The sequence below is a fragment of the Paroedura picta genome, chromosome 14 (assembly GCF_049243985.1).
Source record: "Paroedura picta isolate Pp20150507F chromosome 14, Ppicta_v3.0, whole genome shotgun sequence".
NCBI classification, from domain to species: Eukaryota; Metazoa; Chordata; class Lepidosauria; order Squamata; family Gekkonidae; genus Paroedura; species Paroedura picta.
The window spans coordinates 30,958,494-30,969,834 of NC_135382.1; the positions used below are offsets into that span (position 1 = coordinate 30,958,494).

The 11,341-nt window shown below is 44.4% G+C and overlaps 1 protein-coding gene across 2 annotated transcripts in view; it reads left to right on the plus strand.

The window, feature by feature from the left end:
• Positions 1 to 10,686, plus strand: part of SLC7A10 (solute carrier family 7 member 10) — a 34,572-nt gene extending 23,886 nt beyond the window's left edge. The window contains exons 3-11 of one of the 2 annotated variants that reach the window (XR_013226540.1): positions 1,179 to 1,330; positions 2,395 to 2,520; positions 3,951 to 4,104; positions 5,351 to 5,474; positions 5,590 to 5,693; positions 6,146 to 6,242; positions 6,431 to 6,580; positions 7,762 to 7,880; positions 9,411 to 9,429. Coding sequence is in view for 1 of the 2 variants with exons in the window: in XM_077310180.1 (XP_077166295.1) it covers positions 1,179 to 1,330; positions 2,395 to 2,520; positions 3,951 to 4,104; positions 5,351 to 5,474; positions 5,590 to 5,693; positions 6,146 to 6,242; positions 6,431 to 6,580; positions 7,703 to 7,880; positions 9,411 to 9,538 (1,213 nt within the window). In the remaining variant the exon portion in view is untranslated. Of the gene's footprint in view, positions 1 to 1,178; positions 1,331 to 2,394; positions 2,521 to 3,950; positions 4,105 to 5,350; positions 5,475 to 5,589; positions 5,694 to 6,145; positions 6,243 to 6,430; positions 6,581 to 7,702; positions 7,881 to 9,410 lie in introns of both variants that reach the window. The other variant, XM_077310180.1, reaches the window with a different exon arrangement.
• The last annotated feature ends 655 nt before the right edge of the window (positions 10,687 to 11,341 follow it).

Here is an 11,341-nt window from a genome sequence, read left to right on the forward strand (position 1 = left end):
GCAAATAGCTTCATCCTACAGGCCAATATTTAATCACATCATCTCTTGAAAATAAGAGGGAAAATATAAAAGGATAAACCTTCTCCGTGCTTCTTTCCCATTAGTATTTGCTTAATATTCTCTTTGATGCTAGTGGTTCATAATCCTCAGTTAGAAATCCAGCATGGAAATGTAATTGATTTTTTAAAAATAGAGTATGCATCCCAGCATGGAACAATGTGAATATTGACTGCCTCCACTGAATTACATTCAGTCGTTCGACAGCAAGTTTGCATACAACTAATTAAATTTATAGGTTCCTGTATCGGAAACATTTGGGATGAGTTATGATTTCCTTCAGTGTTGCCGTTGAATCAAAATGGAAGGTTGCATCTTGGTTTCATTTCAGAAAATAATCTAGATATCCAATAGTAATGGAACCCAGGAAAATATATTCTGGATTTTTTCCCATTGAAATCCTGGATTATTTTGATGTATGTGCATCAGAGCCTGGAAATATTTCAGTAAGAGCTGGATGATGTCCACAGCAGAGTCCAGTTACAAGGCCTGGATACTATGTTGACATCTGAGGATGCAGCAATGGCTTTAAAGTACATGTAGAACAATGCTGGCAAGATATCTGGAATATTTTTTTCCACAGAGTAGTTCGACAGTGGAATTGGCTGTCCTGCTCACTGGCAGTCTTCAAGCAGTAGTTGGACAGATACTTATACCTGGATGTTTTAGGCTGATCCTTCATGGAGCAGGGTGTGGGACTTGATGGCCTGTCTGGCCCCTTCCAACTCTATGATTCTATAATTCTATAATATAATGTCCAGTCTTGCTAGGCCTGGTAGATAATATTTGAAAAATATTGGCACTGCAAGTCAAAAAAATACAAGACATTTCAGTTCAGAGATGTAGAACATATAGCATAGGTGTCAACCTTAGTGCAAATCTCTGCACTAGAGCCAAGTTCTGCCACCAGCTTGCAATGTTAAGCATCCATGCTCACTGACTTTCCATGCAAAATGGCTGTAAGAAACAAAGGAGAGCTCGGAAGCAGGAGAGAAACCCTTAAAGGCCACCTTGATAAGAGGCACTGTTCCTATGAAGACAATGTGATTTTGGGAGCCATTGTATGGTCGAGTGATGTCTAAAGCTGTCCGCTGGTAACAAGAGACCCCTTTGTGTTGCAGGTTTTTACTACTATGGAGTGCGGTCCTCATCATGTACCCCACGAGCCTGGCTGTTATTTCATTGACATTTTCTAACTATGTTCTCCAGCCAGTGTTTCCAAACTGCATCCCTCCCTACAGTGCCTCCAGAGTCCTCTCCATGGTGTGTTTGTGTGAGTATTTGCTAATCATCTTGTTCATGATGGTATTTCCAAGATGGCTTGCATCAGCTCCTTCAGCTGAGAGCCGCTACTCAGGTCTGTAGCCACAATGGCGGGAAAAGGGGTTGGGTCCCATCCATCGTTTGTCATGCCCCTCCCGCCAGCACTCAATGGTGGTATGAAATCTGTCCTGAGTCTTTTAAAGCTGCATTCCTTGTGCAAAAAAGGAGTTTAAAAGGTGTGGCTTCTGTCATAAATCTTCCCAATGTAAATTCTCTGTGCAATTGACTAGAACAGAATTAGCAGTTTGCAGGGCTGAAGAGTCCTTCTACTCTAAAAAAAAATCAGCAAAAGGGGTGGTATAAAATCATTTTGAAGTAAAGCAAAGAAAATAAATGATGGCTGATCACCCCCCCGCCCCCAAATGGGCATGTTGTTATGTTGTGGCTTCCAGATATTGGAAACGATGTGAGTTGTCCAAAGTGAGACTTTCTCCAACCTGGCCGAAGAAGTCCCTAGCTCTTCTTGTTCAATGCCTTAAATGGAATTCTCCTAATATTTCCAAGCCAATTCCAAAAGTTCTGCCCCAGGATCTGTCACATTTTGAAATGTTTTTGTTGGCTGAGTAATAAAAGAAAAATATAGGCATCTGCTTTTTTTAATGGAGACTTCTCGAAGCAGAATAAAATAAACGTTGGAATGTTCTAATTGCCCGAATGATGAAAGAAAATGTACGTGTCTACTTTTTAATAGAGACTTCTCAAAGCAGAATAAAACAAAAATGTTAAGGCCACAAGAAGAGCCCCGTGGATCGGAGGAAAAATCTATTTCGTTCTCCCTCTGCAGCCAGAGACTTCTAATACAGTCTGCTCTTCATCCACTAGTATTCAGGGAAGCCTAGGAGGCTCCATTTAGCTATCATGGTTTTAACAGCCTTTGATAGGCCTGTCCTTCATTAATTTGTCACGTTCCCTTTCAGAACTCCTCTAAGCCAGTAATCATCGCAATATCCTGCAAGGGCTACTTCTGGGTGGGAAACATTCTTTTTTCACTGAATCCTGTTCTCTGCTCTCTAGTTCTCTTGACTTGGGTGAACAGCTCCAGTGTCCGATGGGCAACGCGCATCCAGGATATATTTACCGCAGGAAAGCTCTTGGCCTTGGGCCTGATCATTACCGTGGGCTTCATACAGATCTTTCAAGGTATTTGCACAAAACCTCTGGAATATCCACCAGGTGTTCGTTCCTAGAAATGGGATACGGAGAGTTGAAAGCGAGAACCTGCCATTCAATACAAAGCATTAGCAGCCCTCTCAGAACAGAACAGAACAGAACAGAACAGAACAGAACAGAACAGAACAGAACAGAACAGAACAGAACAGAACAGAACCTTCTCCCCCACCCCCTTCCTTTCCAGAACCTGTGGTTGGGTGAAATGGCTAAGAAATCATCCAAGGAAAATTTTCACCACTAACTTCCACGTTTTTTTAGGAGGAAGCCTGTTTAACTTGCAAATCAATTATGGTGTAGATTAACTTGAAAGGTTTTAACCCTTTCTCTCTCGCGCCCCCCCTCCCCCCGCAAAAAAAGAAACCTTTCAGCTATGACAAGTCAAGCCAAAATATAAGAAGAATAAGATACTGAAGAAGATGCCAAAGAAGAGCTGGGTTTTTGTACCCTGCTTTTTAGTGCCCAAAGGAGTCTCAAAACGGCTTACAATTGCTCTCCCTCTCCGCACAACAGACACCCTGGGAGGTAGGTGAGGCTGAGAGAGCCCTGAGAAAACTGTGATTGGCCCAAGTCACAACCAACCGAGGGCAAGTGACAACCAACCGAGGGCAAGAAACAAGCAGAGGTGGTTTGCAATTGCCTTCTTCTACTTAGCAACTCTAGTCTTCCTTTGTGCTTTCTTATCCAAATACGAACCATGCCTGACCTTACTAATATTCCAAGCCCCCCACCAATTCCAGCCACTTTCTCCGGAGCAACTGGGCTGGCTCGACATCGTAATCTGAAAAGAGCCCTGCTGTATCAGACCAGCGGTTCTTCTAGTCCAGCATCCTGTTTCACACCGTGGGCAACCAGTTGTTCTGAAAGGCTAAGAAACACAGCATAGAGCCCAAGGCCTGTCTTGTGTTGCTGGAATTCAGTGGCGTACTGCTTCTGGATGTGAAGGTTCCCATTAGTCCCTGTGGCTAGCAGCTATGGATAGAAGAGGCCTCTATGAACTTGTCCAGTCCCATCTGGAAGCACTTCCCAGTAGATTTCATCCCTGGAGAAGGAGGGTCACCCTGTGCAGCAGGGTTCAGAACAGGGGTAGTCAAACTGCGGCCCTCCAGATGTCCATGGACTACAATTCCCAGGAGCCCCCTGCCAGCGAATGCTGGCAGGGGGCTCCTGGGAATTGTAGTCCATGGACATCTGGAGGGCCGCAGTTTGACTACCCCTGGTTCAGAAGATGCGAGGCTCCAACTTGGCCCTCTCTGGGGGAAAAGAAACCAGATTCTTGTTGTGTGTGTGTGTGTGGGGGGGATTTCCTTGTTCCTTGATACACACTGTGCAATCCCCAACAAAGCGCTGCTCCGAATGGCCATTCACTTGTCCCTTAAACTGTGCATCTGCTTTGCTTGTAGGAAACTATGAAGACCTTCTGCCCAGCAATGCCTTCAATTTCTGGATGACGCCGTCAGTGGGGCACCTGGCTTTAGCCTTTCTTCAAGGTTCCTTTGCGTTCAGTGGGTGGAACTTCCTAAATTATGTCACAGAAGAATTAGTTGATCCTCGCAGGCAAGTATGCCCAGTCCGACCTGGGTTTGGCAAGAGACCGTTCGTACCCTTTTGCCACACGGGGTCTGAAATGCAGTATAATTTGTATAATTTGCATGTACGTTTTTGTTAAAGTCATGCCATATGCTTTTAAGGGCTCATCTTCCCATGCACAGCCTGTTCTTGAACTATAGCGTGCCTGTAAATGCTTCCAAAGGAGCTTTTGTGCTCTTTGGTCCTCTGTGGAAAGGTACACTGACAGGGCGCCCGAGAAGATGTCTCCACATCCCATTTGATGTCTACATGCATTGAGTATAACATTGACAAAAGGCGCCTATTCATCTATCATACCCCAAAGCAGGACCCTCCATTTGTGCAAGGTACAGACTGACCTGGCTGGCTCAAGCCAACCAGCGGGGTCAGCCTGGTCAGCACTCAGATGGGAGATGACCGAGGAAGTTGCTAGGCAGAGGCAGGAAACGGCAAACCGCCTCCATTCATCCTGCGGGGTCACCCTAAGTCAGTGGCAACTTGATGGTGCTTTTCACCACCGCACGGTAGAGACATCCCATTGGAGTACATATTAAATTTATATACTGGAGTCACATCCCCAGTGAGCTCCTTCCCCTTCCCAAATCACACCTAAAAAAAACAGCATATAAGAACCAACTCCTCTCCCTCTCCCTCTCCCTCTCCCTCTCCCTCTCCCTCTCCCTCTCCCTCTCCCTCTCCCTCTCCCTCTCCCTCTCCCTCTCCCTCTCCCTCTCCCTCTCCCTCTTCCTCTTCCTCCTCCTCCTCTTCCTCCTCCTCCTTCTTCCTCCTTCTTCTTCTTCCTCCTCCTTCTTCCTCCTCCTCCTCCTCCTTCTTCTCCTCCTCCTCCTCCTCCTCCTCCTCCTACTTCTTCTTCTTCTTCTTCTTCTTCTTCTTCTTCTTCTTCTTCTTCTTCTTCTTCTTCTTCTTCTACCACCCCATCAGGGGGCATAAGGTCCATCACATCTACAAACCCAGTCAAGGGCTCCCCACCTTTTCAGGCGGCATTTCAGGGGGAGTTAAGAACGACCCCGTCAGCCCATAGGCTGGCAGGGGCTCATGGGAACCGTAGTGCATAGACATCTGGAGAGCCCCAGTTTGGCCACTCCTGCCTTTGACTTTTTCCCACCGACATTGGGTATATCCTGAGCAATAACAGAGCCAGTGAGCCTGCACATTTCGAAGGGGGCATGAACGTCACCTTTTACTGTGTCCCCTTCCCCGCTTTTCTTATCAGGAATCTACCTCGTGCCATATTCATCTCCATTCCATTGGTGACGTTTGTGTACACTTTCACCAACATTGCCTATTTCACCGCCATGTCACCCCAAGAGCTCTTGTCTTCCAACGCTGTTGCGGTTGTAAGTAAAACACTCCCCGGATGCTTACAATGTGCGGTTCTTTTAAAAAAAAAAAAAATCCCTGTTTTGTGCTTTGCAGTGTATGTTTCAGTTTCTCTACCTTCTGTTGCTTTAGACATTTGGTGAAAAGTTACTGGGCTATTTTTCCTGGGTTATGCCAGTCTCTGTGGCTCTCTCTACATTTGGAGGAATAAATGGATACCTTTTTACCTCATCAAGGTTAGACGAAGTACGATTTTTTTCCTGAATGCTCTCTCACTTGGGAAAGGGTGGGGAACTGGATTTGTTTCTCGTTACTAGCTACGATGTTTTGGGTTCTGGAGCAGGATCCCTTTGCTTGCTTATTTTGAGACACTGATTTGATTATTTACATGTGTTCGTCGTATTGTGTCCCATCTACACATGTGGACCTTGGAGCAGTAAAAATGGGACTGGTTAATTCTGCGATCCCTGCCTGGTTGGAATTTTGTATTGAAGGAGAAAGAAGAATGTTGTTTTGGCAGCATAACTTCCCTTTGTTTTTGTTTTTTTTAATCTTGCTAATAGGCGGTTTAAGTAATCTGTTATTTCTTTACACTTTTCAAGAACTTCCAAGCAGAGTTTTACCTTTTGGTAGCCAGAAGAAAACAGAGACTCGGTGAAGTTATATGCTGAATTTTATTCTTTTTTAGGTTATGCTTCTCTGGTGCCCGGGAAGGCCATTTGCCCAGCTTGTTGGCTATGATTCACGCCAAGCATTGCACCCCAATTCCAGCCCTTCTTGTCTGTGTAAGTTTAACTATTTCTCTCACAAACAAGAGTTTGAGGACATCTTAAGGCAGCCTTTCTTGACAGGGACCAAGTAAAACAGAGAGAGAGACAGAGACAGAGACAGAGATTAATTCTTGGTTATATAGGGTGATTAAAAAAGACTTTCCAATAATGTCTGAACTGAGCATCCCTTTCTGTCTTCCTAGTGTTTGGCCACTGTTGTCATCATGCTTGTTGGAGACACGTACACATTAATTAATTACGTGTCATTTATTAACTACCTCTGTTACGGTGTGACAATCATCGGCCTGGTTGTGCTACGCTGGAAGAAACCCAAAGCCTTCAGACCAATCAAGGTGAAAATATTGGAGCTACGTGAAAATGACGGGGGTTATAGTTTTGGGCCTGTGATTACTCGTGTCCATAAGGTACTTCCCATGATGCAACAGGGGGCAGAGGAAGGGAGAGCAGAAACCACTGAGGCTGCTGTTCTTGCAGCCACTCTTGATGGCCATGAATCCTTGCAATAAATCTATCCCCATCAGCCTGTATCCCTCAGGAGGAACTGTTTGTGCCATGGTTCTTCCTTATTACGATATGGGCAGTGGCAAGGACATATACAAGGATGGCGGTCATGGTGGATGGTGACGTGACTCTTGTGTACTGTTGCCAGGTCCCCCCTGGCTACTGGCAGGGGACAGGGGTGGTGGTAGAGTTGCCACCTCCAGGTAGGGAAACTCCCAGAGATTGGGGGTGGAGCTTGGAGGAGCACAGGGACCTCTGTAGGATCCAATACCATAAAGTCCACCCTCCAAAGCATCCATTTTCTCCAGTGGAACTGATCGTCTGGAGACAAGCTGCAATTCTAGGAGATCCCCAGGTTGGCATCTCTACTTTTGTGGAAGGCCGTTGGGTCCTGCCTAGGTTGTATATCGCTCGTTCCCCTTCCCTTTGAGACAGAAGTTTTGGAGTTTGAAAGTTTCCTTCATGTGTTAAACTGACGATGCCAGAAGCTTGTTCTGATCTCAGTCTGCACACATAGGATAATGCGCTTTCAATGTGCTTTGGAAGCGGGATTTGCCTGTGCAGAACAGGAAAAGCGACTTCTAAAGTGCATTCAAAGTGCATTGACCATTGTGTGTGGGACTGTCAACCTCACCACTCCTTTAATTCATCTCAGTAAACCCACTGAGGATTGCTCTATTAATGAACTACGTGGACTAGAGGGGTAGTCAACCTGTGGTCCTCCAGATGTTCATGGACTACAATTCCCATGTGATCCTGCCAGCAAATGCTGGCAGGGGCTGATGGGAATTGTAGTCCATGGACATCTGGAGGACCACAGGTTGACTACCCCTGGACTAGACTACTTGCCGTCTGGCCTTCCCAGTGTTGTCGCTGCTTTGATTCATATGGGAGCAGGGCTAGGATAGAATCGACAGGCGTCTGTACACTTCCGATGTTTTCTTTCCTCTTAGGTAAATCTCGTGGTTCCAATCACTTACCTGATATTTTGGGCCTTTCTCTTGATCTTCAGTTTTTATTCTGAGCCAGTTGTCTGCGGAATCGGACTGATTATCATATTAACTGGAGTGCCAGTGTTTTTTCTTGGTGTGTACTGGAAAAACAAACCAAAGTGTGTATATACGATAACAGGTAAGAAGCCACAATGGTCCATCTTGTGGGAAGAACATCCTGTAATGTCAGTGTGGCATAAACAGTAGTTACAGTCCAATCCTAAACAGAGTTGAGCCATTCTAAGGCCATAGTACTTCTCTTTATAGGATAGCAATGTCAGTAGCCTAAACAAGCGTGGCTCTTCACATCACATCGGGCTACTTTTGAAATGAAAGTTGAAACATAATTTGAAAGCCTTGAGATGCCATCTCTGCAGCTGCAGTGTCACTTAAAGGTGTATTGTATTTCTGACACCAGCTGGGGTGGCTGGTTGAAGTTTACCTATTGAGTTGGGCTGGCTCGGTGAGGGCAATCAAATAGGGCTACTCCCTGTATTAAAGAGATCAGAATCAGTTAATGATGCTTTTAGGCTGCCTAAGGAGCTGGTGAGCTCCCCCTCACTGGCAGTCTTCAAGCAAAGGTTGGATACACACTTTTCTTGGATGCTTTGGGCTGATCCTGCGTTGAGCAGGGGGTTGGACTAGATGGCCTGTATGGCCCCTTCCAACTCTATGATTCTATGATCCATGAATCCGTTTAAACCTGCAAAACGTTCATTCTGCAGAAGACAAGTATTCTTTCTAGAGGCATGTGTCACAGCAGGCCCCATATCGGAAGAGGCATTTCTTACTCTCTGTTTATTTACATTGTTTATAGCAGGCTTGCTCAACCACGCTTCTGTGAAACCCTGGGATTTCTTGACAGTCCTAGAAGGGTTTCCCAAATGGGTAGGAGTTCATTAATGTTGATATATATTTTTAAATTTGTTTAAACATTATTGGGTGCCAGTGGGACCCAATTCATGTCGACCCCCCCCTCCCCCAAAATGACCAACGATGGGGTGAGAAGGGGAGGGGTCTTGGGTGGGCATATACACAGCTCTGCTTCCCAACCATCTTCTGCATGATTGTGCCACTTCCGGGCACGACATTTCAGGGGTTTCTCAAGGGTAAAAAGGTTCAAAAAGATTGGTTTGTAGTCTGCCTTTCTCGTTGGGACTCAAGGAGGGTCACACAGAGTGACTCAATAAATCAACAGGATGGGAAGTGGCTAGGAAGCCTCACCCAAAGAGGGGTTGCCAATGGTTTTTCTTCGGATTGGAAGGAGGTGAGCAGTGGGTGTCACAGGGCTTGGTACTGGGTCTGGTACTTTTCAACATTTTTATCAATGCTCTGGATGACACCAAATGGGGAGGAGTAGCAAACACTCCAAAGATTTTCAGCTAATTAGAATAATATATGAATAGGGTAATTTTAAACCTGTTTTTCTTGGCTCAGCTGTTTTCCAGATTCCTCAGACATTTTTGTTTCTTCCGTTTTTTAAAATATTTCTAACCTTTGTTTCATTTTTAATATTACTTTTTAATTACTGTTGCCGTTTTTGATAAATGTGGGCGTCATGCAGTAAATAAGCAGTACATAAAGACCACTGTTGCTCTAATAAGAAGTTAGCTAATACGGCCGATGTGTCACCGGTTAGACTGACAATCTGACGGTGCTCTTTTTGCAGAATCTTTGACGTACTGGGGCCAGAAGTTATGCTTTGTCGTCTACCCTCAGGGGGGACCTCCGGAAGAGGATGATATACCTTTCGCTCACTCACCCCTCTCTGGAAGTGAAAAGAGCTTGAAGAAATAACAATATACTTTACATAAGAGAAGTAGATTTACGTTTTGTTTACACGATGGTATTCTCTCTTTTTTGTTTTTTGAAAAAGAGGAAGAAAAATCTTGAAAATGTTAGTAATCCAATAGTAAAACTCATGCAATGAAATACACCGTTTCAGCACCTCTAGTGGACAGCTAATAGCCATTAGCTCTTTTTCCTAAAAAGATAAAAAGAGGAAAAAAAACCCTAGTAAAATGAAATAAAATGAGATGGCCGGTCCTTTCTGATTAGGTGTAGACCGGGTATGGAGGTTTATGGGAGCAACTGTCTCTATTCAGTAGTTTTAAAGCTATGCCATAAAGATTGTGAATCTGGGATGTTTCAAAACAAGGTCATCTTCCAACCCTACCAAAAAACACAGTATGGTTTAAAGGAATAGGTAAAGTTATGAGGCTCATCGAATGCAGCTAGGTCAAATACATAAAGTGCCTTATACCAGGTCAGATTATTGGCCTTCCTAGCTCAGTACCAACTATTCTATCCTGGATCTTCTCCAGCTGAGAATGGTCTTTCCTAATACTTACTGAGAACATTTAAACTGGAGAGCCTGGAACCTTCCGTGTACAACGCATGTGCTCTACCACTGAACGCACAAGTGCATTGAGAACCTGACTTTCAATCATGTCCCACACGCACTTAAGAGCTGGCCTGTGCGGTGGCCGCCCTACAGCAAACCGTATGCGCATGAGCATCCCTTGCTCATGGAATTAGCTACCAGAACCCACCCAGGCACCACGTTGACCAGCTGTGGGGAGGTAGGTAGTCTTTACCTGAGAATTTCAGCATAAGGCCTTCCAACAGGAAATCCAACCCATGGTGTTCCCACTCTGGATCGCTAATATCTTAGCAGCCCTGACTCCATGGTCTTGAATTGTACATCTTTAGTCCTGAATGTAGCAATGGGCAGCTGGTACTGTATGGTGAGTGTCCAAATACAACCAAGATGGTGCTTTTGTTAAGACTAAAATTGACATTATTGAAAGTAGGAATGCTCATTTGGTGTAAAATAACCTCAAACTTTGCCTTGAACCCAACTTGAAAAGCTTTCTGTTTATGCATACGTACTGTACATACACGGGAGGCCTACTACAAGTTGAATAAATCCATCCTAAGTTAAATTCAGGACAACGTAGACATTGCAAGAAATATATTTAAGCACTGTAACTGTGAACATTGTCTAAATGATTTTTTTTTCAGGGTATTTACACACACCAGAATATAGATTTGAATGTATGACTTCTGTTTTGTATCTGGATCTTCTGTACCAAGGAGGGACTAACTTCAGTTTTGCACAGTTTGGAGAGTTTTTAAAAACTAGAATTCCCATGTTCTACATTTAGAAAGCAAAAAGTGAATGCTCCAGGAAGTCTTAACTGTCAAGATGTAACTAGCCTGTGTTATCTGGAGTATACAATTTGCTTTGCTGGATCAGACCAAAGGCCCAGCTGGTCCAGGATCTCTCTCTCTCTCTCCCTCTTTTTGGCAGGAATCCTAAAAACTAGCAGGCATTATGTGGTTTACCAGAAACTGGTATACGATTCATTTGTGGGCCACAATCCTTCTCCTGCTTATATCTATTCTATGCCGCAATGTATTGGCATAAAACATTCTGATCTGACGTTATTTTTTCAAAAATCTTTTGGAAATCCATATCTGGCTTGATTGGAACACCATATCTTAGAACTAGCTAGATCAAAAGAATCACTTTGTTATGCTATCAGGCCGTACAATGTTCTAAAAACCACGATGTGAACATTCTTGCAAAAAGTGCTC